At 47.7% G+C, this 26,274-nt stretch overlaps 11 protein-coding genes across 11 annotated transcripts in view; 6 read left to right on the top strand and 5 right to left on the bottom strand.

Annotated features, from left to right (window-relative positions):
* The first annotated feature begins 75 nt into the window (after window positions 1-75).
* Window positions 76-2,965, top strand: BDBG_00114 (transcription elongation factor S-II). The gene is made up of 2 exons (XM_002628822.2): window positions 76-245; window positions 668-2,965. The coding sequence occupies exon 2, from the start codon at window positions 767-769 to the stop codon at window positions 1,676-1,678; it is 912 nt and encodes a 303-aa protein (XP_002628868.1). The 5' UTR covers window positions 76-245; window positions 668-766; the 3' UTR covers window positions 1,679-2,965.
* Window positions 2,318-7,109, bottom strand: BDBG_00113 (C6 transcription factor). Its single transcript, XM_002628821.2, has one exon. It carries the CDS (start codon window positions 5,563-5,565, stop codon window positions 2,728-2,730), a length of 2,838 nt encoding a protein of 945 aa, XP_002628867.1. The 5' UTR covers window positions 5,566-7,109; the 3' UTR covers window positions 2,318-2,727.
* BDBG_00112 (uncharacterized protein) lies at window positions 6,229-9,145 on the top strand. Its single transcript, XM_031719730.1, has 2 exons — window positions 6,229-7,562; window positions 7,664-9,145. Exons 1-2 carry the CDS (start codon window positions 7,399-7,401, stop codon window positions 8,496-8,498), a joined length of 999 nt encoding a protein of 332 aa, XP_031575605.1. The 5' UTR covers window positions 6,229-7,398; the 3' UTR covers window positions 8,499-9,145.
* BDBG_00111 (uncharacterized protein) lies at window positions 8,934-11,191 on the bottom strand. The gene is made up of 2 exons (XM_002628819.2): window positions 10,286-11,191; window positions 8,934-10,168 (listed from the first exon to the last, which is right to left on the bottom strand). The coding sequence occupies exons 1-2, from the start codon at window positions 10,776-10,778 to the stop codon at window positions 9,459-9,461; spliced, it is 1,203 nt and encodes a 400-aa protein (XP_002628865.1). The 5' UTR covers window positions 10,779-11,191; the 3' UTR covers window positions 8,934-9,458.
* A 345-nt stretch (window positions 11,192-11,536) lies between these two features.
* Window positions 11,537-14,278, top strand: BDBG_00110 (exocyst complex component Sec10; the record flags this gene model as incomplete). Its single annotated transcript, XM_002628818.2, has 2 exons — window positions 11,537-13,690; window positions 13,769-14,278. The coding sequence occupies 2 exons, from the start codon at window positions 11,537-11,539 to the stop codon at window positions 14,276-14,278; spliced, it is 2,664 nt and encodes an 887-aa protein (XP_002628864.1).
* A 772-nt stretch (window positions 14,279-15,050) lies between these two features.
* Window positions 15,051-15,587, top strand: BDBG_16052 (uncharacterized protein; the record flags this gene model as incomplete). The annotated part of the gene is made up of 3 exons (XM_031724083.1): window positions 15,051-15,113; window positions 15,197-15,276; window positions 15,421-15,587. 3 exons carry the CDS (start codon window positions 15,051-15,053, stop codon window positions 15,569-15,571), a joined length of 294 nt encoding a protein of 97 aa, XP_031575604.1. The 3' UTR covers window positions 15,572-15,587.
* Window positions 15,588-17,108: 1,521 nt separating this feature from the next.
* Window positions 17,109-18,445, top strand: BDBG_00108 (uncharacterized protein; the record flags this gene model as incomplete). Its single annotated transcript, XM_031719729.1, has 4 exons — window positions 17,109-17,254; window positions 17,284-17,452; window positions 17,544-18,199; window positions 18,429-18,445. The coding sequence occupies exons 1-4, from the start codon at window positions 17,155-17,157 to the stop codon at window positions 18,443-18,445; spliced, it is 942 nt and encodes a 313-aa protein (XP_031575603.1). The 5' UTR covers window positions 17,109-17,154.
* BDBG_00107 (uncharacterized protein) lies at window positions 18,386-21,073 on the bottom strand. The gene is made up of 2 exons (XM_002628815.2): window positions 19,916-21,073; window positions 18,386-19,644 (listed from the first exon to the last, which is right to left on the bottom strand). The coding sequence occupies exons 1-2, from the start codon at window positions 20,175-20,177 to the stop codon at window positions 18,785-18,787; spliced, it is 1,122 nt and encodes a 373-aa protein (XP_002628861.1). The 5' UTR covers window positions 20,178-21,073; the 3' UTR covers window positions 18,386-18,784.
* A 46-nt stretch (window positions 21,074-21,119) lies between these two features.
* On the bottom strand, window positions 21,120-23,198 carry BDBG_00106 (ran GTPase activating protein 1). The gene has a single exon (XM_002628814.2). It carries the CDS (start codon window positions 23,033-23,035, stop codon window positions 21,563-21,565), a length of 1,473 nt encoding a protein of 490 aa, XP_002628860.1. The 5' UTR covers window positions 23,036-23,198; the 3' UTR covers window positions 21,120-21,562.
* A 260-nt stretch (window positions 23,199-23,458) lies between these two features.
* On the top strand, window positions 23,459-23,923 carry BDBG_00105 (cytochrome c oxidase assembly protein subunit 17; the record flags this gene model as incomplete). Its single annotated transcript, XM_002628813.1, has 3 exons — window positions 23,459-23,492; window positions 23,601-23,662; window positions 23,780-23,923. The coding sequence occupies 3 exons, from the start codon at window positions 23,459-23,461 to the stop codon at window positions 23,921-23,923; spliced, it is 240 nt and encodes a 79-aa protein (XP_002628859.1).
* A 1,247-nt stretch (window positions 23,924-25,170) lies between these two features.
* Window positions 25,171-26,274, bottom strand: part of BDBG_00104 (uncharacterized protein) — a gene marked incomplete at its 3' end in the record, with an annotated part of 2,362 nt that continues 1,258 nt past the window's right edge. The window contains exon 2 of the mRNA XM_031719728.1: window positions 25,171-26,216. Within this exon, the coding sequence (XP_031575602.1) occupies window positions 25,171-26,216 (1,046 nt within the window). The remainder of the gene's footprint in view (window positions 26,217-26,274) is intronic.

Genomic DNA, 26,274 nt, shown 5'->3' with positions numbered 1-26,274 from the left:
TCGCACTCCGTAGTTAGTTAGAGCTTAGTCAGCCAACATAGTTAAGGCCGGCAACTTCGCCAGCATCAAGATGGACAGCGACATCCGGAGCAATTTTCGCAATAATAACAGCTATCGTCCACCGTCTACCTGTCTTACCTCTCCTTTACGCAGGCTCTATCGAAGTACCGCCCCTTGAGCGTATCTCTACAGTGCGCAGTGGGGTTTTTATTTGCCCTTTCGCCGTAGGGAATCTTATCCGTTCGGTAGGTCGCAAATTTCCCTGCGCTGTTTATCGTTTCTTGCACTGTTTTTGCTCCACGAATGTGCGCATTTATTTGTTTAGCAAATCTACTACAAAGGAAAAGTGCTAGCCGGGCACTTTTCGTTAGGGAGGGCAAATTTTCCCGCGATAGCACTATCCACGGGAACGTGAAACTTTGAATGTGTTTCCTATATCCCGCTTTGTGGAGATGTGAATGCGCTTCTTTATATACTCATCAAGCACTGTGGTCTACTCTCGTCGCCAGTCCATAGACTCTATTCCAAGAGCGTTCAATTAGATGCTGGGAATGCTCTGCCGACTGTGATGGATATCTTCCATTCATTTCCATCCTGAGCTACCGTGGATAGCTCCACCAGAGATTGGCCAATGACATTGAATGGCACTGACAATTTTATATAACAGCGGACAAATACTCCTTTGGAGACTCCAACCGACCCCTCCTACCCCATATTCGAACGAATCCCGTTGATCACGCCCCTCCTGTACTCGAGCTCCGACAACATGGACGTGAAGGAAATAGAATTCAAGTCTAAGGCGTTGACGAAGGCTGCGACGTCCGGCGAGACCTCAGCAACGTTGATATCACTGCTCAGGGAGCTACAAAAAGGTGTGCGGCCGACAGAGGACCTCCTGCGTTCTACAAAAATCGGTATCATTGTCAACAAGCTGAAACAGCATAAGTCGCCCGACGTTGCTCGTCTGTCTAGTGAAATCGTCTCGAAATGGCGGAGCGAAGTCAACAAGCAAAAAGCCGCTGCAGGTGGTTCGCCGGCCGCAAGCCGGAGATCCAGCGATTCGCCCAAGCAGATTCCCAACGGCATCGCGCCACCAGCGCCCACGGCGTCGGATAAGCTGGCCAAATCCACCGTGCCTCCAGACAAGCGCAGTTGGAAAGCTGATCAGCTTACCATCACCCATACCCAAAATAAATCCCGCGATAGCTGCATCGGGCTGATCTACGACGGCCTTTGCCTAAATTCCACCGAGCCGCCGCGCATCGTCCTCCAAAAAGCCATCGAAGTCGAATTAGCCGCGTACACTTGCCTCGGCCCAGAAACGAAGGAACAATACCGCACCAAGATGCGTAGTCTGTTCCAGAACCTGAAAAACAAATCCAACCCAGGCCTGCGTGTGCGCGTGCTCTCCAACGAAGTCACTGCTGAAAAATTCGTGCGTATGACGCATGACGAGCTCAAGTCGGACGCACAGCGCGAGGAGGAACGCAGGATCCACAAGGAGAATATGGATAAGGCTATGGTTGCGAAGGCGGAGCGGAGTGTCAGTACCAGCTTGCAGTGCGGCAAGTGCGGACAGAGGAAGGTCACGTATACGGAAGCGCAGACGAGGAGTGCGGATGAGCCGATGACGTTGTTTTGCACGTGTACCGTATGCGGGAAGTCATGGCGCCAATAAGACGTGATCAATCTCCCTCTTTTTGATTGGAGCCCTTCGGAAATTGGGGCCAATCAGTACTTCTTGTTTCCGATCTTCCTTTGTATTTTGTGTTATTTTATTTTGTTTTATCTTCCCCTCTAACTGTATTTATTTGTGTCCTGTCCTTTTTCCATTTCTACCCTTTTTTTCTTTTCTTTTACAAATATCTTGCCTACCATGCGTCATCTAGAGGTGGCATTCTGTTTTCCATCTTTTTATTTTCCCCGTCCACTGTTAAAAGGGGGCCTCTTTCTCATTTTTCTCATACTCAGTACTTTTTAAACGGTGTTTATCATTGGGGGGTGTGTTTTCATGTCTAGTGGGCGTTTATTTTCATTTTCATTTTCATTTTATCTTTTTCATTTTTTCATTGAACGGGTTGCTTTGAACATTATTTTCCTTTCTTTCTGCCACTACTCTCCACGGCACTCCATCGCCTGTTACTTTTTAATTTCTAGGGGCTCCGGAGTTATTTCTTTTATTTTCTTTTTTCTTTCCCTTAAACCTGCAACGGCTTTAGGGAGTTTTAATTTCTTCCTTTTGAATCATTTACCTCCCTAATTGATGTATCTGGGTATGGCCATATGACTGTCATACCTGGAAAATGGTATCTCTGGAGGATGAACATGGTTTTGTTGGCTTTTGATAAATAAAGTGGAATAATTATTGTTTGTGTCGTATTCGCCTACTTCCGCAACTTGGGCTACTGGCCTGATGGACTTTACTTTTAGAGAACTCCTACTTCTGCAAAAGAAAGCAGGAAGAAAACCCACAAAGAAAGCGTCAGTGGGGTGGACAAAATAAAATTAGTTGGTAAATCTATCTTTCAAATATTTGATAATATTGCTCGCTCTATTCATTCCCTCCCTGAAAGTCTCTTTGATTCCCGCTCTGGGTTGTCATCCATGTGCCGTTTACGTACATATCAGATCACATCCAACACCATGCTAACAAAACTCCATTCAATCAAACCATCTGTCTACCCCTCACACACATTGCACATATGCCACGGACAGATTCACCACCTCTTATCCACCAATATCTATCTTTTCCCTAGCTTCCTCAACGCCCCTCTCACCTTCCTCCCCAAACGCATCCGGAAAGAACCCTGGCGGCGGCCAAATATCCGCAATCGACGGTGGACACATGATCTTGTTGAGGATCGTTTGCTTCCCCTTGCCCTCCTCCTCCATTCCGTCCTCCTGGTTCTGTCCCGGGAGCTCTTCAGCACTGTTCCCTGTGGAACTGCCATTGTCATGGTTGTTGAGGAGGGCGTCGTGGGATGATTTGTCATCGTATATGTCTATGATGAGCCGTGCATGAGAACTCTCGTAGTTGAGGGTGCGGGTTAAGAAAGCTTTCTGGGGTTTAGAGGTGGAGATATCACTATTGTTTGGGTTTGGGCGGTCATGGAAGATGGATTCTATATCATTAGAAGCTGGAGGGGAAGGGGAAGCAGGAGAGGGTGATTTGTGATTGGGGAATTGTGGTGTGGCCTTTTGTGGTCCAAGCGTGTATCCATCGTTTAAGGGCTGGAGGTGGTGGTAGGTCTCTTTTTGGTTGGCTTTGCACATATTAGATATATCTGACCGTGGAGGGGGCGGCGAGTTTTCTCCTTCTCTTGTTTTTGACAGGTTTGGTGTCATCCATGGGATCTCCCGTGTTGCAGGGGTTGGGGATTGCAGGCCTGCCCAGACATTGTCAAAGGCCTGCGAAGAAGAGATGATGGAAGCTTCACTCCTACTTCTACAATCAGAGGCGCTAAACTGATCCATGGGTGCTCTGGAAAGGAGCGAGAAGAAAGTCAGGTCCTCTTCGTTTGGTTGTTGGGCGTCTGCGTCTTCCTGCAAAAAAGATTCTAACACTTCGAGAATGTCATACACGCTCTCACTAGGAAGAGGAGGAGGAGGAGGTGAGCAATGTGGATGGGGTGGAGCTAGATTGCTTCTCGAGGAGGCTAGATGCAGTATTGGCAAAGAGGGTGCTACAGCCGATGACAACTGCCTCGTATCCTCAACTAGCGAGGAATAAACCGGCCAGATTCCTCCTGCTCGGGATATTTGACTGGCGACCGACTCGAGCCAGGAAGTATCGTGATACCGTGATGAGGCCTGTGAGCGTGCAGCATCAACGATTATTCTTAGAGAGAATTCGAAAGGAGGAGGGAGGCAGGTTTGAGTAAAATTTTGTGACTGGGAAGTCAAGAGAGAGAGCGTGATATCCATGACCTGGCGAAGTGAATAAGACAACTGCTGTATATGGGGTGACAGACGGGTGGAAAGCAGAATCAGCGCTGCCATCTGGGTCCAAAGCAGAAACGTCTGGTGTGGTAGAAAAGACGGGTTTTCGCCCAATAACATCTTCTTGCTAACATCAGACAACCGACACCCTGGCGGAAGCTTCATTTCCCAGTGTTTAAGATTCCTCAGGAAATACTCATGTGCCATAGCAGTGACATCTGGTGCCAGGGGAAGATTATCCCAGAGCAAATGGAGGAGTTTCGAAAGCTCTAACAGGCGGTTGAAAGTACTGCAAGAGCGGAGAGGCCCACGAGGGCAAGAATTTTCCCCTCCGTGAAGCTTGCGGAGAAGGAAAACGTCTACCCACGGGCCCCATTCTTCGAGCCCATCCTCTTCCAATAAGTTGACATTGCGTATGGTATCGGAACGCATGCGTGGGCACCTAGCGAGCCGAGCAGATAATAAGGTGTCGAGGAGGAAACACCCAAGAAATGTCTCTTCTTCCTTCGATTTTCCAGGTGATTGTTTGCTTCTTGATGCAGCTCCCAGGCCCAAATCGATAGCTACGCTTGCAGCTTGTCCACAAAGAACCCATGCGGCTGTCCAATCCCCGAATCCAATGTTTACGAGCGTTAAGAGCAGGGTAGCCTGAACATGTTCAATTTCAAATTTGCCCCTCTCATCCGGTATCAAGCTTCGCGCAACCGCATAGAACCCTTTCGCTTCTTCGCCGGGGTTTCTGAACCTTGTTCCAGCAGTTGAATTTTCTTCAGTATCTGGTGGGATCTGGGCTGCAGTATAGCTCAGAATCGCCCAGAGAGCAGCATGATTCCCCGATCCCGCAAGGTTGCTTGCCGTTTCGAAAGTTGGATCTAAGTATTGGTAGGATGCCTTGAGAATTTCATGTTTTGCTAGAATGGGGAACCAGCTGTGCGTATGTGCAAAGTACATATCGAGGAGGTGTGACGTTTGAATGGGGAGTTTCATGCGAGAGTTTCTTTCTGCAGTTGGACTCGAAATACGAAACTTGACTCTTCGGGCGTCTGTGTCAGGAGATCGGGGTGGCTTATGTTGAATCTGAGTCAATGCCCATGGCAAAATTTCTCCAACATGATGGTCTGAACAGTCATCAAGTTGAGAATCAGACGCGATGTCAGATAATGAATGTTCAGGCTCAATACCTCCCCTATCTTCTTCCATACGCGGCGTTCCAGTAATAGTTAACCCTGGATTCAACAACAACTCTTCAACACTCGCGTATAGCTCGCTCGATTTCCATATGTCATGTAGCCTTTCTGACGCTCTTTCATTGTTCCACAAGGATACAAGCCATTGTCTCCGAGAGGATTCGGCTTCTTTAGATCCCAGCATCTCAAGTATCCCCTCCTCGAGGCCCGCGATATTGGAGATTGACAAAGCCCAAAGCTTCTCCAAGCCGCGGACGTAACCCTCTGGCAGCCCTCGTTTCTTTGCGGTCGGGTCGTAGGAACAATCATGGCCGGATTCTCGACATGCCACGCATGCTGGGCGTTGTCCGTCACAACGATACTTCTTGCCTCGACATCTATCGCAGGCCTTCGATACTCGCTTTCGCTTGCTGCCGCTATATCGTGTTCCATGATCCATATTATCGAGGCTTTTTTCCAGCCACAGACTTTGGTCTTGATCTGGGATATGAGACTTGCAGCAGATTGCATGTATAAACAAACGACAAATTGGGAGAAACAAAAAAAAAAGAAACAAAGAATGAAAATTAAGACCTGCCCATCAAGCGCAGCAGCGGTATTTGAGGCGTGTCTCCTACACCCCAACAAGTTCCCTAGGTAATGCCTTGTGATTAACCATGCTCTCCAGCCACTTACCATCTATACTCCATAACCTAGAAGCTGCCAAAAGTCGTCCATACTGTAAAGTGACGGAGACTCACGCTGAGGCTTTCCGAGTGAGAGCAGAGGAGAAGCAAGATTATTGGCCCTCTGAGACAAGTTTAGACAGTTAAAAAAAACTTGAAGCCGGCAGGAATGCCGGGTTTCGGGCGTCAGCTGTTAGTTCCTGGGTATTTGATATCATCATTTTGGCTTTTGGCGCTTGGTCTATCAGAGGGATGACCATACGGCTGTAAGAATCGGCTGATGGGGGCTGGCATTTTCTGAGGGGTTACGGATACACTCCGCTAGCTTGGATAACTATATTGCGCCACCAAGGGGAACCAAGAGCAGAAGTATTCTTTTTCTTATCTTTTCCCTTTTCTCGTTTGCAGAGATAAATAGTTAACCTTGGAACTTCCTTATTATCCAAAGGAACCATTAGTAGAAACGAATCATGAAAAGGATTGAAGTTCACTGTGACGTTGGAGCCGACGGTGTGAACGTTTCATGACTAAGCTCTCCATCAACGCCCTGGCCGTTCACTAAAGGAATCATTTTCCAATCACCAAGTCAAGTCTGTAGTTATGTAACTACCAATAATAAACCTTTGTTTGGATGAAATGGCTAGTTAAATTCAATGCATGGCCATACACACTCCTCTCCCACCCACACTCGCTCACTAGCGATATTGCGACGGTAACATTTATATGGAAGGGTAATGCTGCTGCCCAGGCACCCTAATTGAGGGATATACTGTATACATTTACCCCATCCCAGCGAGGCCTTCAACAGCTTATACGGAGACAACAAAACTCAAATCTCGCCACATCGTGGTCGTCGCACTCTAGCCAACCACCATCATATCATGTCTTGACCGGGAAAGGAATGTTTATCTCTGTGACCATAAACAGGGTATCTATCTGGGCTATAACTGGCAGAAAACCCTCCAGTCCGAATTCAAGGAATTGGTTCAGCTGGCGGTAAACGAATGCGTGGAAGGGAAGAAGGACCTTGGGGAGGAGGCTCGCTGGATAATCTTTGACAAAAAAGCTTTCTTGAAAGCTCTTGTACTCTCATAAAGGCTGTCGACCCTTTTGCAAGGGGAATATTTATGGGTTAATAGAGTTGTACATGTACATGTACCTGAGCTTGCCGCAGAATTACCGCCCCTTTGCCATGGAAAGTTTTACACCTCCAAAAGTTAATTGCCAGGCAGGATATCGAGCACCTGAATAAACATGAGTTGGTAGTCACCAATAATCAAAATAGACATCATAAAACATCATAAAACATCAGTCCTGGAATCAAGTAGGAATTTCGCAACCTGGGAAAATGGGAGTGTTTCACCTCATCTCATATTTATAGGCAGGCAGGTCTCCCGCCAAGAAATGACATTTATTTATTTAGCTGCATAAATAAATAACAGCTTAAATATTTCCCCTGCCGACGCCAGTCAGCAATTCTTCCCCTCCCCTCCCCTCTCTTCCTCTGCGTCTATCACCATGCATCTCTCCTCTTGATATCTGCGTTTTGGATATGCAGACCGGTTTCTATACCACTACCTTGATCGGCCTCGTGTGTTTTGCTCGCCATGTATATCCCCGACCAGCCCCAGAATGTCTCCTTTCCCTGGGCAACGGCCACCTCAGCGTGTGAACAGCGAGGATGTCCCGTAGCAGATGCTGCAAACCTGAAAAAGAGGAAGAGAGATATGGGTAATTGGGATGGCCAGATCAACGCTAATATAGGCACTTGGTGGGTTTTTCTCTTGAATTTCCTTCAGTTTCAACCTTGTTTTTTTTTTTAAATCTTTCTCGGTGACTCGCAGCTTAACATATTGTCTCTCCCCAAATCAGCACCGCTTTCATCCCCGGCAATGCTCAACACATCGAGGATAGATTTAGAAATGGATACAGTCAGTTCTTGAAAGATTCCTCGTCGGGTGCAATAGCTTCCAAATTTGCTCTGCGGCCCAGCCCTGAACGGAGAACACATCACTCCCGTCCGTCCTGGCAACCAGCGGCAATCAAGCGGCGGCGTTTGATACAGCACCAACAAAACCAGCAATCACAGCAGGAATGGAATACTATTCCAAGAAACATATATTTAGGACAGAAGCAACATTTCTACACTCCTGATTCTGAGAGCACCTCGCCCACACTCGCATTAAAATCATCAACACCATCGCCACCGTTTCAAAAAGCGAAATCCAATACACATAACAACAACTATGACGACGACCCCTCGATTTCGTCCGTCTCACAAATAAACAACAAAACCACATCCCACACCTCCTTATCTCCCTGCCACATCTGCCACCGTCGCCCCACAACCCGTTCCACCCTCGACGCATACGCCGACTGCGACCTCTGCGCCGAACGAACATGCTACATCTGCCTACGTGAGTGTATGGTAGTCGATTGCAATGGCCCTCGTTCCCCTTCGAATCCAGGTCCAGGCTGTGGCAAAGATAACAATCATAATAATAACGATGGTGGTGGAGGAGGCAAAGCGTCCGAGTGGAGAGGGAAGACCTCACCGCCAAATTCCAGGCCAGGGCATGGAGACGAGGGAGCAGAAGAGAATGGTGAAAGAATGGGACGGAAGGTGTGTTCATGGTGTGCGGTTGAGAGCGTCCTCGACGGCGGGGGAGAGTTTGTGAGGTGTTTTGCGTGTGTGGCTGGATGGTGAACGGCCACGTACTTGGTTGGTTCATTCCCTTTCAGTTAGGTTTGGGAAGGGGATTAGATGGGAGTATGATTTTAGGGGCATGCGGCATATATATCTCTTTTGTATTACTATGCTTTATGGCTTCTTCTTCACTGGAGGGGATTATAAGAGTACAGATACCCCAGTCTCTTTTTTTATTTCTCTTTCTCCCCCCATTCTGGGACACGTGCTTGCCACGACACTCTGGACAGCATCCAGGGTGATACATTCACTCCTTCTCCTTTTCTTTTTTCTTTCTTTCTTTTCAATATGATAGAATGCCAGCCACGCATCATGACTTCTTTATGGTTTGGAAAGATTAGATCATAAGGAGCATGATGGCGGGAAATCTCTTTTACTTATTGTTAGTTAGCAAGCGAAGTATATAGGTAATAGGTTTTACTTTTGTATTATATTATAGAACGTCGTTCTGGATATTCCATTTTTATTGCGCATGAGGACTCAGGTGCGGTGTGTTATGTGTACTATATAGCTAGTGTCCGTTATTTTATATACTCTTCTAGCTACTATTGACTTAACAGTCAGAAATAATGTCCTTTATACAGGCAAAAAACAAAAAGCCTGAGCCTGACGGTTTGCACCCCAAAACAAGCGAGGTTAAGAGGAACCCCTTAAGAATTCCTATAGTATTAAAGCCGGAGAGCGCCGCATCAGGGCTCATTTCTACCCCTATAGACTAAGAAATCCATAAATGGAAATTCTCCCAGGCAGCCGGCCGTCTGACCATTCAATATCTCTCAAGACAAAGCACAGAAGTTAATATGACTTAAAACGAGTATATACCACAATGCAGCATTGAAGTGGGGCCCACGCAATGATACTGACTCCCAGAGGAGGAAACAAACTAATAAATACAAGTAGACGCAAAAAGGAAAAAATGGTGAAAGTAAAAGTATAGGAATGCCGGCACCCCGCCCCAATCTATCTCCCAAATCTCATCTCCGCCTTCGCAAATCTCCACAGACCCTTCAGAAACTTCTGATACTCAACCGCCTCTCCACCCCCGGTAATCACTCCCCCCTTATTTCCCGTACAATAGATCTCCGTCAGCCGCAACTGCCACGGCGGATACCCGTCCAGCCGCACAAACGGCCCAAACACCATCAGCAAATCCGGGTCAGATTTCATCAATGCCGCCGTTGCCGCATTCATCTCTACGCCGCCCGCCGTTACGGTTTCCGCAGACGACAGCGGCGGTGAATCCGACACCGTAGTGCTGGTGGTCCCTGTTCCCGTACCGGTGGAGGACGCGACGCTATTCCGCTCGTCGAGGTGTGGATCTCCCGGCATGCCGGCTAGCGGTGGTGTAGGTGCGGACGTCAGCTCGCTGAGCTCTGCGTCGATGAGTTTGGGACTTATGTCTTGCGGGGACAGTTTGCCGTGCTGGGCCATTTCTGTGAGGGTTTTTGTGAGGTCGACGAGGGTTTCGCGTCCGTCTGTGGCGGAGAGGAGGAGGAGGGTGAGGAGGGCTGGGTTTACTTTTGAGGACGGCGGGCAGAGGGTTGGAGAGTAGATGGCGTGGTGCGGGGCGAAGAGGCGGAGGGTTGGTTGGTGGGAGGGGGGTCCGTAGTACGTTGATAGCTTGCTTATGACTATTTTGTGGAGGGTTGGGATGTAGGATTTTAGGATGCCTGAGTTGTTGTATATATGTTAGTTTGGTTTGGTAATTTTCTTTTTCCTTTTATTTCTATTATCGATCATGCGGAAAAAAAAAAAAGGGGGAGCGGGAGGTTTCGTTTGAACCGCACCTGTCTTCTCATATATACTCAACATCGGAATGCCAGCGCACGAGCTCCAGGCCACCAACTCCGCCACCTCGTCCATAATCACATCCAACGCATCCTCGTCGTTCCCCAGCATCAAGACGACGCTCAGATGCTGCGGCAATTGGCTCAGGCCACGGACATCCTTCTGTATGAGCTCCGGTGTGCGGTGATGGTAGTAGAGGATGGCCAGGATCCGATCAATAATGGCATGATAGGCTTGACGGAACCGGATGTAAATGCTGAAAAAGACATGGATTAGGAAGTAGGTAAGGTAATGTAGTTTCGACTTGAGGAATGTTCGGATGGGTTTCTTCTTCTGCTTTTGCTTCTGCTTCCCATTCCTGGTGCGTGCTGAACGGATAACAGCTGGATCTGGGAGGTAGGGTTTGAGGAGCCGCTCACGCTCGGCGGGAGTGAGCTGTGAGGGATCGACTCGTGAGTTCCGTAGTAAACGCGGGTCTGTAGGGAGAGCCATGAGAGGGTGTGCGAACTGGTACAGGCGACAGATGTGATTTGTTTAGGAGGTCTCTTCCCGGACCAACTCTATGGGGTTTGGGTTGAATTTTCCGTTTCAAAAAAGTAGCATTAGGGGTATAATTCAGCGGCCGGTCCCCATGGGTATCAATGCATATCGAGTTCAGGCTAGGAAAGAAACTAATAGTTCCTCCGTATTGGAAGTTGTGTATTTGAGCGGAGCTGGGAGAATGTTGTCCTTGGGAGAATTGCGGAAGTAGATATTAGTTATTTGTTTATTAATAGTCTTCTGTCTGCGCCATGTTGGCGATTTGCCCTTTGCGTCATTTCCTCGGCTGAGCAGCGAACCTGCGACACACGTCCTCAATTCTTTAGGTATTTAGTTTGGTGAAATGGCGATTTATTGAGGTAAAGCCCTATTATGATCTTCTTACCGGCTACAGTCCGTATCTATTTTCACGCTGTTTTATTACCTTGATATCTTCAACTCTCATCACATTTTCATTTGGGACGTGGCAGTAAGGAGCATCCCTATGTGGAAATATAAATAATATTTACCATCTGCAACCTTCCAACGCGGCTCCGCAGTATATAGACAGACGACTACATAAAACCAACTGCTCAGGACAATTTCAGTACACCCTGCAGCAATGACTTACTACGACTAACGAGCATCTTCACATCGACTACTTGAATATGACTAAAACGCTTGTTCCTCTTCCCGCCCACCAATGATCCTTTGACAACGGGGCCATCACAATGCCAGATACCGCCTCCTTAAATTCGCAGAGCGCCCGCTCCACAGCCACCAGGTCCATTTTCAACAAAGGCCCAACTTTCACTCTCGAAACTTTCTCCAACCGCGATTTCATTGTCAAAGACTTCATCGAGTCCCTCTCAGACACTGCCATCCCGGCGTCCCAGCGCCGATCAGGTGGACCTGGCGGAAACCAACCCTTCGACCCCAAACCCCTTATTCGCACCTTCGAACATGCTCAACGTCGCATGGTCGAGTTGTCCGGCGACCTGGAGCTACGAGAAAATGAGCTATCCGCCGCCGTGAGGAGGGCAGAGGCCCAGCATGCGCAGAATGTCAGCTCTCTTGGCCTCAAATTAAGCCAGACCATCGAGTCGTTTCAGAAGCTGGATACATCCCTCAATGGGCCAGGCGGAGGGGCTGGTGGAAATATTGCTGTTGAGACGGGAAAGAAGCTGGAGGAACTGGACCGCCAGAGGAGGAGGGCTTTGGATGCACATTTCCTGATCGAGTGCTGGGATGAAGTTAGCAACCGCGGGGAGTTGACCCTCTTGGAAAATCTAAGGCGATCGGGAAGCGGTGAGGGAAAGGTTAGGTGTGCGCATATGGCCAGGCAATTACTCAGGATAAGCAAGAGATTGGATCCGAAAAGCTGGAGCGAGGAAAATGGCAATCCCGGGATAAACGGAACATCTGTGAACGGCTCTTCCACCGCGAAACGTACTAATACAAGGGAGATTATCGAGAAGTTTTCGGAGACTCTGGAGAAAGATCTGCTGAAACAGTTTGATGACTTTTACCGGAAAGCCAACTTTGATGGTATGCGCGACTGTGCAGCGGTACTATACGATTTCAACGGTGGCGCCAGTGTTGTTGGATTATTCGTTAATCAACATCAGTTCTTTATTGACCGCAGCCAGCTCATTACTGAGGAAATTGGAGGCGATGCCGAGACGTGGGAAAAGCTAGCTGATCCCGACGCTGAACCGCCAGTTGTTGAATCTAGCCTTCAGTCGCTGGTCGACGAAGTCAAGGTGGTGGTGCAGGAGGAATCTACGATTATCAAACGTGCGTTTCCGTATTATGAGCAAGTTCTTGAGAAGTTTTTGCAAAGGATATTCCAACAATCTATACAGCAGCGGTTAGAAATGGTGTTAGGGAAGGCTGATAGTGTATCATCATTGGCGTTCCTAAGATCTCTTCAAACTGCGCGGAGTTATATTAGCGGCCTAATCGACGATATGAAGTCACACGGCCTAACGGAACATCCGGAAACTATATCGGCCAAGACTGCTATCATCTTGGATCAACAATTGGAAGACCTTTTCGTTCCCTATTTTGGAGGCTCGTCCTACATCGAAAGAGAGAAAAAAAATTTGGAGGAGCTTTACACCTCACTCATGTTCAAATTTACGACCTTCCATAGTCGCAGGAAGAAATCAACAGCCACATTCATGTCGTCTCTGGCCAAATCTGGCAGCGAACTCATTAACTCTGCCAGGGATGCGTATGTCAGTCGGCTCGATTCGTCAGACTTCACGCCCACTCAAAAACGAATGCTGCTGCGTGTTGCTGGCCTCAAAGACAATGCAGATTTACAAAAGCAAAGTGAAATTGAGCTTACGGATGAAGACGGCCGCTTAAACGTCGGCTTTGCGAAGCGAATGTTGAAATGGCTTGCTGAAGGGGTTGGGCGCGATCTAGAATTGGTTGTCAGCAGCGATACGCCAAAAGATGTTTCCGCACTTTTGAACATGCTTCTATCTATGATGGGAGAAGGATACGTCGAGGTTGCGCTCGATGGCACTCTCGAGTCCGCGTCAAGCCAAGAATCCTCAAAGACAGAACCAGACTTTTCGTACTTGGGCAACCTACGCGGTGCGATTACCATCACACACCTAATGATGACATGCATTAACGCCGTGCTTATTCCACTTGCAGCTGGGAATATTACGATCAGGAGAGATATGGAGAAAAAGGCTGCCCTAACAATGAACCGGATCGAGGATAAGATCAATTCTATCGAGCAGAAAACTGTAGACGTGGCGCTTTCCTGGGTTTCACGACTTCTTTCGGGCCAGAAAAAGAACGACTTCCGTCCGAAGGAAGATGCCGTAGATGGTGATAGCGCATGGCTGGAGATGCTGCAGACTCCCGTAAGTTATTCTTTCCCGTCTAATCCCTTCCCCGATAAGAAAATGCAACATTGGGTCCCATCGCTGACACAATCCTAGACGTGTGCCGCCATATCCACCTTCCTTAGCCGTCTACACACCGCAATCGTCACTTCACTCTCCTCCAGCGGCCCCAACGTCAAAATTTTCCTCACTGAAATCGCCCTCGGCGTCCGCACCTTACTCCTCGAACACTTCAAGCGCTTCCCTGTCAACGGGCCCGGCGGCCTTATGGTTACGAAGGACATGACCTGCTACGTAGATTTACTACGATCATGGGATATCGATGACGCTGTTAAAGGCGTTGGCGGCGCGCTCGATGTTCTATTGGAAGTTGGCAGTCTGTTCGTCGTTGGGCCTGAAGCGTTGCGAGAGAGGGTTCGGGCAGGAACCACTAGGGCGACTGGTAGGGGTGGCGCTGGCTCTGGGACGAGCAGGACAGGCGGATCCGGGACTGTGGCGCAGGGCATGGCGGAGGCGGGGTTGACAGTTCAGGAAGTCAGGGCTTATGTTATGAGAAGAGAAGATTCAGGGACGGTGGGGATGCAGAGTGTTTTTAATGCGTTGTGAGCAATGATTGAACATTAAAAAAGGGTGGTTTGGAGTGAGCTTTCTGCTTTTTATTCACATTTGATTCCCCATATACTCTTTCCCCCTATATTTTATCATTTTTATCATTTATTTTGAATTCCTTTATAATGACCCTTGCAGCAGTTTATCCCTTCTCATTCAGATCCCTCTAATTGCCCATATCCAAAACGGGGGTAAGTGACACCTATAAAAATTATATCGAATTAAATAATCAAGTCGACTGGATGAAGCCCTTTTAGCAGGCGAACGGGGAGGTATATGTGATAGCCTTTGGCGGTCTTTCCCACTGTGAAGTCTTAGGTATTCTCATTGCCTGCTCGGTAGTCAAGTGCAAAAGGTAACCAAAATACCCATATCGACCCCTGGACGGGCGGCTACTCGTGACACGTTCCGTTGACCGCTTGAATACTTTGAATGAGGTCTTTGGGAAATCAAAAGGAGGTAAAAAGTAGCAAAATGCTAGGTAGTAGCATGCATGCATGCATAAATAGACCCGATAATTCATTGGGACTTGCGGAAGTGTTAAATTCTTGCTATGATCATATATGACTTGCTGACTTGCAGGTGATTTAGAGTTCAGGCGGTCATTGGACGGGATCAATTGCAGGTATTTCCGAGACATCCCTTTTGTACCGTACACGTACATGTTGAGTTCGTATATGGTTAAAATATGGAAACGAATGAGTGGGCGCCGGGCGGACATTCCTGTTTTTGTGCTCGTGTTTTTATATGCGCTCCCAGCAGAACCGGAATGACGCAGAGAAGAAGAAAGGAAAATACCTTGGGGCCGGATAACCTTGAAGATACGGCCCAAGTATGTCTCACGCTGATCTGTTTATGTTTGATCTGGTGAGGCTGATGAGCCAGCGCACAGAAATCTTACTGTTTTTGCCCTAGTTGAGTAAGGATCGAGTTCGACAAGCCTGGTTAGGGAATATGGACCCAAATTTGAGACGCCAACAACTCACGAATCAAGGGTATGGCATTCAAGCTTCATGAAAAGAAGGTTGCTGGTGAAAGGGGATTATAGATACGAAACGATGATAGTGATGCTGGAGAATACTTCTGATTTTCGCAAGGTAAGTCTTTTAAAGAATCACAATGCCTTATGCATTTATCAGATATTTGGGGGAAGTTTCATCCACTCTGGGTCTCTATCATGGAATGAAGGAGACGGATAATCCCGATTTGGGAAACCAATGGCGTCTGCTTATGTTCTTCAGCCGCTTCTCTCAGATCTCCCTTGTGTTGGCAACGCAGAATGTCCCGTAGAAGTCGTCGTACCATGTGATGAAGTGTAACCTATCAAGTGTTAAAATCCTTTCATGGTCTGCTAGAATGTATTTTGGCCCGATTGTACTGTACATGAATTACCGCCAATGAAGGGGTTGCCATCAACCTCAACCTGAACAGCATATTTCACCAAAAACGGTATAAGGGGATTTCGACAGACAGTACGTGGTTGCAAATCTTTGCTGCGTCACTACCCAATGACCCCAGGAACCTTCGTTGGTGCCACCCGTCACAATGACACTAGGAGATCTCACATCCGCCCGTTATTGCTCTGTTGCAATCCCAACCCTAGATTGAGATAACATCGTCCCGATCGCTATAACCTCGTATTCTGGCTAACTCGCTCCTCTCACTATTTTCAGATCTTCTCCCGAATACGATCCTAGACGGGAAAGAGGAGAAAACAGGTGAACGAAAACCAGCTCATCAAGAAAAACTATATAAATCCCCTCCCCTAGCCAGGGCAAGGGTCAAAAGAGGACCACCCAACCCTAACCACAGTCTACCCCACGGCTTTCTCAAGAAGCGATAAAAAACCAAGTCTTTCCTTGCAACCAACTTCCTCCTCATTTCCAACGAACCTCCAACGATGAAGCTCAGCATCGTCAACCTCCTTGTCACCGGTCTTCAACTAGTCACTATTGGTGTGGACGCCTGTAAATGTCGCGAAGGAACTAAACAGGGTCAATACTGCGGCCACTGCTCCGCAGTGCTCGTTACCCCTGATTTTGTCTATGATCATGTGTACGAGTGCAACCCGAGCGGCGGATGCATGGATTATGGAAAGCGCAATGATTGCGAGAGGAGCAATAACCCTTGCCCATTCTGAAGCGGTATGTTAGAGAGCTTCCCCCCCCCAACTCTTTTTTTTTTTTTTTTCCGGATGGCAGCTTTTCTGCTTGTAGCACATTTGGAACGCGGTCAGGGTGGCTAATAATCAGGATCACACAGAGCCCCATAGAGAAAGCTAGTGGCGAGCGGCTTTCGAGGTAATTGGAACAAGTGGATAGCTGAGTAACCTAGGGAGGAGGAACAGGATTGTAGGAGTATCGGCAGCTGCGAGCCCAGTTAGTTGAGGGTTGAAATGCTGAAAACTGGGAAATCGTTTGATATTTCTTTTTTCGACTCGGACTTATGGTTGTTGAGAAGGAGAACACGTATCACTCAGGGTGATGATTGAAATCTGCGCTATCACAATTAAAGTCAAAGTCTTATCCTATAATTGCCTATTCATACCACCAGCCAGCACACCGTTGGTTTCAGTAGTACGTCAGCAGTGTGTGCTAGTTGAGGCGAAGCAAAAAATAAGCTTAAAGATCTGCAGAACCCGCAGGTCTTGGCGCTGAGGCTCAACCTTAATTTCCTTAAACCAATCTTGCCAAAATAGAACTAGCGCCCGTAGGCGGCTCTCCCGTTAGGTATCAGCTCCACTGATTAGAGTCAGGTCCCCGGCCCGCTACCATTGATTCCAGCATGGATACAGGCCTCATGTTTACGGGTTCCCCTAGGTAGAGGAAGGCGGTTTCCCTTTCGCCCCATCGTCCAGTAGAACAAGAATAGCTATGGGACAGGCTTTTTCTAGAGTCAAAATGGCTGATCCTGACCTCGAGAATAGCAACAATAACAATGTCGATATCAATAAGCACTCCTCAACCTTTTATGGTATATCTTTCGTTTGCAACGTACATAAGCGAAGAGCTCAGCCAAGAGCCTCAGCATCACAAGCACTGGTATACCGCATCGAGATGGAAAGTCAGTTGTTGTGTTTTTACCAGAGCATAATTACTATGGTTATGATCATGATGATGATGAGATGAAGGCGGCTGTAGTGCGTGCCACTGAAGTATATGAGTTGTCTATGTTTGAGCCACAGTGAACCCCCGAGGATTGTGCAGTAGGTTTTAGTTTGAGAGGCCCCTTACATTACTATACATATCCCTCGGCTTGGTAGAGATGTTAATTGGCCCACCTGGATAGGTATCTTTGTCGACTTAACTCCAAATGTAGCAGGATTCTACCTCGAACGCTTCACGATAAACTTGTCACCGTCCGACAGAGATAAAAGCCTCCTCGCGCTGTATTCCAGACGGGTACTCCAGACCCTTTCAGCACTGCACTATATCCACACCCATTCAGTATTTCTTTCTAATTTTGGAGCTAATTCCATCTGGCTACGAGCCGATATGTCTATTGCTGTAACTGTGTTTATAGCTACAGTCATCCCCACGCCAATTCCCGGATATGACGACCTTGGTGTTGAAACTAACAACTGTGAATACGTTCTCCAGACGCCAGAGAACGCCTACCGCTCCGGATCTCTAGAGTTACTTGAGCATGGTCAGCCTGCGTTCGGCGCGGCGCATGATCTATTTGACTGGGCCACATTTATGTGCCGGCTCTTGACCAACTATTATTCAACCTGCCCTCTGCCGCGACCCGGCGGCTATCATACATCGCCTCTCATGACAATGGACCCAGCGTCCTGGAAGGATTTTAGCAATGATAGAAGGCCGTGGAAATACGAAGAGAAAAGGCAAAAGGAGGGCGCGTGGCACGTACTTGAGGAACAGAGACTCGGATATAGACTTGTGAAGCGTGGAATCGATAGTATGAGAATGCGAAAGAGGCATTGGAAGACGTGCAAAAGGTTGTGCAGAAGACGGGCTTGCTGCTCGTTGGAGAAGATGAGGTTGAGCTGGAAAAAGGCACTCAAAATGGGAGAATGTTTTTGATGTAATCAGAACGGGCGATGAATAGTTCGATCAAGAGCTTCGGTTTGCAGATAATGCGGAGGAAAAGATTGCGGTTTAACTTTCCTTAACTTCGCATTTATTAGCCATGGCAATGCTTTAGGAGCGTAAGCATAGTAGGTGTCGTAGTAACCCAGTGGTACTTCTTGACTGCGCGCATTAGGGCATGAATTGCCCAGCTACTCTATACCAGACAGAACATCAGGTATGTATGTACGTACACTAGGTGCAAGTACCATGTGTGCGATAACCACCCTCAAGGATTGAATTTTATCAATTTCTCTCCCGAATTATTTCAAATCCAAATTCGGAAAGATTTATACAGTTTACCACCTGTGTCTGTATGTACCTTAGCTTCATTGCTTCTTTCTATGATCTTAGTCTTTCGTCAAACGTCTAAACAAGAGAGGGAAAAAGCCCAATCGATCCAAAAATTCGAACCTCACACGTCCCCAACGTTACAAATACTCGCCCACTGGATGTTCTTCAGACCCTGTGGGACCGACAGTCCCTCGACAGTCCAACTGGCAATAGCTAACTCAAACACCCAGGCAAGAATAGTCTTCCCCCAATGCATCTCCCTGCCCCAGATCGCATCTTCAATGACAGCCCCAACGCCATTCAGCAGAAAGAACGTGTAGATTCTCGCGAGAGCATCGACCGGTAATAGTGGCTTCAGAGCATACACGTGGAAAAATCCCATAAGCGCAAACGATGCAAGGACGCCAAGGGCCCTTGCTATGGAAACTGGCACACCGTATCGTTCGGGTAGAGTATACCGTATCGGTCCATATGCGAGCGAGCGACAAGGGCTGGCAAAAGCGCTGTGCCATGTTTCGCTCCAAAAGGTGCTTAGGGAAGTTGCCGAGTAAAGGGGTCCAAACAACGGGGGGCTGGTGTGATAACGTAGCATGAGCTGAAGGGTCTCCCAGATCACATATATGGCTAGTAGCACTTCCAATGCAACCACTGTAGGGTTCGATTGTGGAAAGAGCGTTTGTAAGATGGCAAAAAGCGCTGCGTGGAGTACTAGATTAACCGGTTCGGAAAAGTGAGGCTTCCACTGCTTCGACTTGGGACTTGATCGGCCGTTGCGATAGTAATTTCCACCTTTCCCTTTCTGAGGACTGGGTGCTGGGGCAGGACCGAGTCGGGTGGTATTTGGCGTAAAAGATTCGTACCGCAATTCCGTCAGGTAGAGAAGAGCTAACAAGCCAGGCCCAGGTATTGGATTCTGCGCATACTGCGGCGGGTGATAACGTCGCGCGAATAGGTCCAGCGCTTTCATCACGCCAATGGCAACTATATGCAGGTCAGGAAAATGGTTTATTTCGATGCTGATACTCTCCGATGAAACGATATCAAGCCCAAAAACAATGAAAACTTCATATGGATATCAAAATTTCAAGCATGGCCCCCTGATTTTGCGGATACTGCCATTGGCTAGGTACTTGGTATCTGGTAGCCTTCAATCGAGCGGAACAAAACGAAATATACACCATTCCAAAGCTAGAAACCAGAAGCCAAAAACCGCAAGAAACATTCTAGAAACGAAAAAGATGAATATCCTTACCAGCAAAAAGCTGTAAGCTCCGAATCATATTGCACTCCAACACCACCAAACAACTGCTCACAACGAACCCGACACTCGCCAACAGGCTCAGGACCTCGAATTTCCTAGTTTCGCGCTTTGCGAGCGCATACAGTGAGAAATAAAGCAACAAAGCAGGTACCAGTAGTGATGAAATGCAGAAGCCCAGGTTGATTCCTATTTGCTTGAATGCTCTGCGAGCCTCAGGGGCAAAGGCGAGAGAGTAAAGTTGATAATCGGTCATGACTCCGGGGCTGATTGATCTGCGATCCTGTCGCAATGCCTCCCTGCCTCCTATCTGTCTGTTTCCTCAAGCGGATATCAAGGAGCGGTTGAATATGCAGCGAGTGGGGAAAGTCTATTTGGGATTTTTGGTCAGGTCCCAAGGTCGATACAGAGTTTCCAAAAGTGAGAGAAAGCGAGGCAAACCAGCGATGCGATAAGTGGAAGGCACAGGGGCATCAAAGAAAAGACGGAAATCATAAGAAGAATAGAATAAACAGGAAAATAATGATAGTGATAGACATGGAGTTATTGTAACCTGAGGGAATTTGGCCACTTGGCTTGAGCATCAGAGGTCTAAGAATAAAATTGGCCGTGACAATGACAGTGATTGACAATGACTCCAAGTCAAATCGCAGACAGCATTCAAACCTTGAGGGCCAAAAAGCAGCCCTTTTTCCCAAAACAGCACAAACAAGAGAGGGGGATGGTAGAGAAAAAAGCGACTTCAAAACAAGCATTTATGATACGAGGGGATACATCAAAGTTGCCACACTTTTTCTCTCCACAAAATAACTTTGTAGGCAGCAGTCCTGCGTGTACGCTGGCGTACATGCATGTGCGTGCTGCTGCAGTAGGAGGGAATGATGTAGTCAAAAGGAAAGGAAACCATGTATCATCTCATGCATACGAAGATGGGAGACAATACAAGTCCCCTCTATTCCTCAAAGAGGTGTTGGGATGAATGATGGGTCTTCTTATGTAGTTACATGTACATACAAAACATGAACAGCGGTCAAAGGTCAAAGACATCTAACTGTTTGAACACACAAAGCCGGACGTTCCGGCGATCCCTATGCCTAAACACTATGATTTGCTTTTTTCTTGTATCCCGAAAATGAATGTGATATGCCGAGAGCAATTCTAAAAAATAATTAAAAATAATTAAATAAAATATAAGATGATAATAACAATGATATTTGTTGGTGCGGCTACTACTCCGTACTTTAATAGTTAATGGATAGAGAGGAACTCAATTGAACTGGCATGGAACGGATACGCTGGGCTAATTCATCGCTTGTTACAGTAGCTAGTTAAATTCTAATTCTGCCAAAACTAAACTTCGGGAATCGCTCCCGAGATATAGAAAACACGGGGGCTAATGCTCAGGGGACGGCTACTATTCAACTCCAAAATAACAAGGTCATTCACGATGGCCGCACAGCATCTGCACGTTTGGGTCTTTCAAACCAAAAGCCGAAAGGCAAAGAGTAAAGTAACAAGCAATAAGGAGGAGAGCATGATTATGACGTGACAAAAACGGGAGAGGGATAAGGTGAATCATCCTTGCTCGCTCCAACACCATTAACCAAGCTATAATAAACGATATCTCATCGCATCGGGGAACTAGATTGTTGTTGATTTCAACTTCTCGCCTAGCTCATCCACGGCTTTATCCACGTCCTGGGCAACTGGCTCATTTTCGGCCAAGTCGGCATCCTTGAGTATATGGTCAGCCTTCGCCCGAATGTCGAACTCGGCCTCGGCCTCATCTGCTACGCTTTCCCATTCCCATTCTTCCTCTTCTTCTTCTTCTTCCTCTTCCTCCTCCTCTTCTTCCTCTTCCTCGCCTTCTAGCTCGTCAAGTTCATCCAGACCCCACGCATCATCCTCATCATCTTTACCGAACAGTTCCTTACGTCTCCTCAATAGCTCCACCAACCTCTCAATATTCTCATTATCCTCATCGAAAGCATTCGCATTAAGGAGAACCTTCTTAAGCGCGGGGAGACTCGTTTTAGCAACGTGGATCAAAGCCCGCACTCCCTTGCCATTTATCTCGTTGCCCTTCAGCTTCAGGACCTCAATCCTCTTGTTCCCGCCGGCAGATAGCGCCTTCGCAACCCGGAGCCAGCCCTTGGCGGTAAGAGCACAGTCATCAACCCCCAGTTCGCGAAGGGATGGCAATCCCGCCAATACCGCGGCTAGAGCGACAGAGCCGTCCTTCCCATATGTATTATCTTCGAGGTCGAAGACCTCCAACTCAGGCGCGTGACAGATGCCCGTGTTCAACAGTTTTACAACACCCTTGGAATAGATGCCATTCTGCTTCATTCTAATTGTTCGGAGGCCCTTGCCGTTTGCCTTGATAGCCCGTCCCCATGCCTCCATGCTCCCGGCCTCCAGTCTGTTCCGGCCGCAGATGATGGTCTCCAGGGCTGGGACCTCATATTTTATTTCGGGGTTGGATCGCGCCTTAAGTTTGCCCTCGCTGAGCTCCGTTAGCGCATTCGCGATAAACGTGCCTGCCTCTGGGCCTAGGCCGTTGTTGTTCAATATCAGATGGCGGAGGGGGAGGTGTGCTCTGAGGAATTCGACGAGGGGTTCTTTGGTATTCACGCCGAAGGCATTGTCGCTGAGATCGATGGTTTGTAGGGTGTGGACGTCAAGGAGCGGTCTGAGGATCGAGTAGAGCGCAGTGGGTATTTCGTTAAGGAGGCGACCCGTGAAAATGTCGTCAAGCCTTATGGTTTGTAGTTTTTTCTGTTTGCGCAACAGCAGGCCTAGTTTTCTGCATGCGTCGGGACTGTATGAGTTGCCTCCCAGGTATATCTCAGTGAACACATCGTCAGTTTTGACGAGGGGGTCGATATATTTCTCAAGCTCTTCGAGGCCATCGCCGTCCACCTTCTGGAGCTCAGCGTCGATCTGCTTAATCTCGTCTTCTAGGTTCTTCAATTCTGCTTCTTTATCTTTTTTCGCTTGCAGCTGGGCTCTCTGCCCTTCAAGTATTCCCTTTTTCTTTTCAAGTAATTCTTTCTGAGAGTCAAATTTCTGGCCCTTGACCCCAATGACAAAGATGGTAGATGGAGGGGCCATGGCGGGGTAAAATATCGGTGTGAGCAGACGCGATCATTCAGGAGGAGGTAACTATGTATTTGTGTTTCCAAGGAAGTGTAGACAGGCGGTTGTATGGATCCAAATAGGGCCAGCGGTATGAACTGATGTAGCGAGAGGAGTAAGAGTGCACAGGTAGCAAAAGTAGTGAGCCTTTGTTTATTTGAATTTTTGATGTTGTCCTGATCCCTCGTGCTGAGGGCCTCGGCACGACTGATATTCCGACTTCCGCAGAATATTCTCCGCTGATAAAAATTCCAAGGCCGCCGGAGATCCATTTCATTAACTATGATTGATGAATTATTATAATTTATATCGCGAATTCTACAACATCACTTACAATCCCTCTTACATCCCACCCTCGCTTTCTCATCGCGATCAGTTTTCCGTATCTGCCTCTCAAACATGTCGTCCACCTCCGCCTCGTCCATTTCCATTGGTGAGTCGCAATTATGATGCTGCTACCTTCCACCCCGGCCCTATCAATCAGGTTGTAATCCATGAGCAGCACGACGAGTTAAGCTAACCAATTTCCCCGTTCTTCCAGGGTCCTCCGCAGCCCTCAACTCCTCCACATCTACTTCCGCAGAATCATCCTCAAAACCCAAGGTACGTACGGTCGTCCCATACACTCCCACCCGCGAAAACTTGCACCGCCAAATCCACCTGCCATTACTCTGCTTCCACCCTTATCCAAGTCAACCCATCATCTGACTCAGCCCACAGCCATGCTGCGTATGCAAAGACGAAAAAGCCTCCCGTGACGACTGCATGCTCTTCTCCAAATCAGACGACCCCGCGGAACAAGAATGTCGACCGCTCGTCGAGCAGTATAAGAGCTGCATGGCTGGGTTTGGGTTTAAGATTTAAAAGAAAGGGAAGGGGAAAAAATATAATATGGAGAAAGAAAGAAAGAAATGCCGGTTGGGGTTGGGACATGTTCTTTTTTCTCGCTCATGTTTTACTATAGAAGGCAGGGCGGAGACTATCGGGATTTACATGATGGAGTGAATGGAAGCTGCGAAAAGCGCATTTATAGCTTGGCTATTCGGCGAGTGTACGATAAGGGCTTTCGCTGGACTTTGGAGATGGATATATAAATCATATCTTCCTCTGGGTGCGTTTAATTACGGCGTTATCTCAAACGGAGGGGTCTTGTTTTCTTTTGGGGAATTTTGTACATGGGCGGGTTCATCATCTTCATCTATGTCATTTGGTGTATATTATTCGAGAGAGTGTCCAAAATAGAATGTCTCCACTTGCTTTGCGCCTGCCATTTGGGATAATCTGGGTCTATTCTCGCTACGTTGCTACCAAACCGATGCTCAAACCCTCCCTGTAGAGCTTCAAATATAGGCCCGATGATTCAGAAAACTAGGGATGGGGAGGGTCCGGGAAAGTAGGATATAAATTAAGTTATATTCGTAAGAGCATATGTATTAAAAGCCAGGCATTGACGTTCGCTCAGTTATGTGCATTTTTTCCTGACATTTAGATGAAAATAAAAATGAAATGGATAACACCATGTAAACATTAACTATGCAAATGTGGTGCAATGCTCGCAAAGACGCAAGAATTAAGAGAATTGAGAAGGATGGGGAATGAAGAACGGAAGTATAGAGTGGGAATAGAAGATGAGAGAAGGGATTGGAATAGGCGAAAGAAGGTAAAAGAGGAGCAAACGTCACATCATAACATAAAACTAAGCCCCACGAAGAAAGGAAACACCGTAACAAAGGAAATGAATAACTTGGAAACCAACAAAGAAACACGAGACGAACGCCTGAAGGGATACTAGGAAACAACAACAACCTCCTCCTCCCAAATTTGAGATTAAAAAAGTAATGACTCCCAAGTATGCGGTCCATCTGCAGTGGCCGTCGAACAGCAATAGAAAACTCGAAACCAGTCTATCTCCTGTCTCTATGGTCGTTATCTCGGACAGATATCGTTATTGTCGTCAGCAGGGGACTGCGGTCCGTAAATTTAGATGGGTGTTGGCGAAAACTATGGTTAAGTTGGATTGGTAGAGTGGTGTTGTGAAAAACTCGATCGTTCTTGCGAGCGGTAAGTCTTTTTTTACTCGATGTTTGGTCGGGCAGACATTTTAACGTCTTTTAAGCACTGATGCTGGACCCTGCGCTACCTCCAACCCACCGAAGTCTTCTCAATCCGCCTTTGACCGCTTCCTTCCCACACCCAGCACCGGCCCTGATACCGGATACTTGATCATCCGCTGAGCTACTCCCATTGAGGAACCCACCAAGCCCATTACTCCCAAGTCCATGTGCAGTTTCAGTGTGGCCCACTTCTCGCCCAAGAACGTAGCCAGCAGAGAAACTAATGGCAGAGAACAAAACAACCACACCAGCGCTGATGACCCACGTCATAACGGTGGGAGTGATGATCGATGAATACTGGGACATAGAGACACGGCGTGATCGCTTTGAGGATGGAGAGTGATTGCGAGATGGGCTTGGTTTTCGTCTTGCTTTGTGGGCTGAATTAGGCGATGCGGCACGTTTGGAGGACGCGGAGCGTGGAGTGCGACTCTGTTGTCCTGCGATGTTATTAAACGTAGGGACTGTTTCCCTGGCACGTTCTTGACTGGGGTCTTCTCCCAGAGCAACAGATTCGGGAACTAATCGGAAGGCAGCAGGTTCAGGTCTCTCGGCTGTTGGAGGCTGGGTGTCATGTTTGGGCAAGCCACGGGCTGCGGCCGCGCATGATAGAAGTGTGGAAAGGCTTGCGCGAAGAGCAGCGTCGTTATCAGCTTGGTATGACGGAGATATCATATTGTAAGGGGAATGCTGTTGTTGGCGGTGTCGCGCAGAGTGTATACTGGAGCGCGAGTTTCTTCTTGTTCCCGGCCTGTAGCTTGAACGTGTTGATGCTGGGTTTGTAACAAAGTGGGACTGTCTTGATCGTTGGGTTTGCGAAGCGGGAGGGTGCGAGAATGCATTTGGCTGTGGCGTGAAGGCCGGTGGGTTCGAGTTCAGTCCAAGAGCGGTAGAGTTATCATCTTCATCGCTAGAAATCGTAGCCTCAGACGCGGACGAATTCCCACGAATAAGTACCACATTTCCACGACTTCGAGCAGCGATATCTTCGTTAGAACTGCTTAGCACACGATCTGACTCGCTCTCACTCTCTTCATATTCGTCTTGACTACTTCCGGGAACACTAGGTGACCGACGCGAGCAATGGATGGTAAATTATCG

The sequence above is a fragment of the Blastomyces gilchristii genome, assembly GCF_000003855.2.
Source record: "Blastomyces gilchristii SLH14081 genomic scaffold supercont1.1, whole genome shotgun sequence".
Lineage (NCBI taxonomy): Eukaryota > Fungi > Ascomycota > Eurotiomycetes > Onygenales > Ajellomycetaceae > Blastomyces > Blastomyces gilchristii.
Note: the sequence above shows the minus strand (reverse complement) of the source record. Positions and strands in the feature narration are given on the sequence as shown.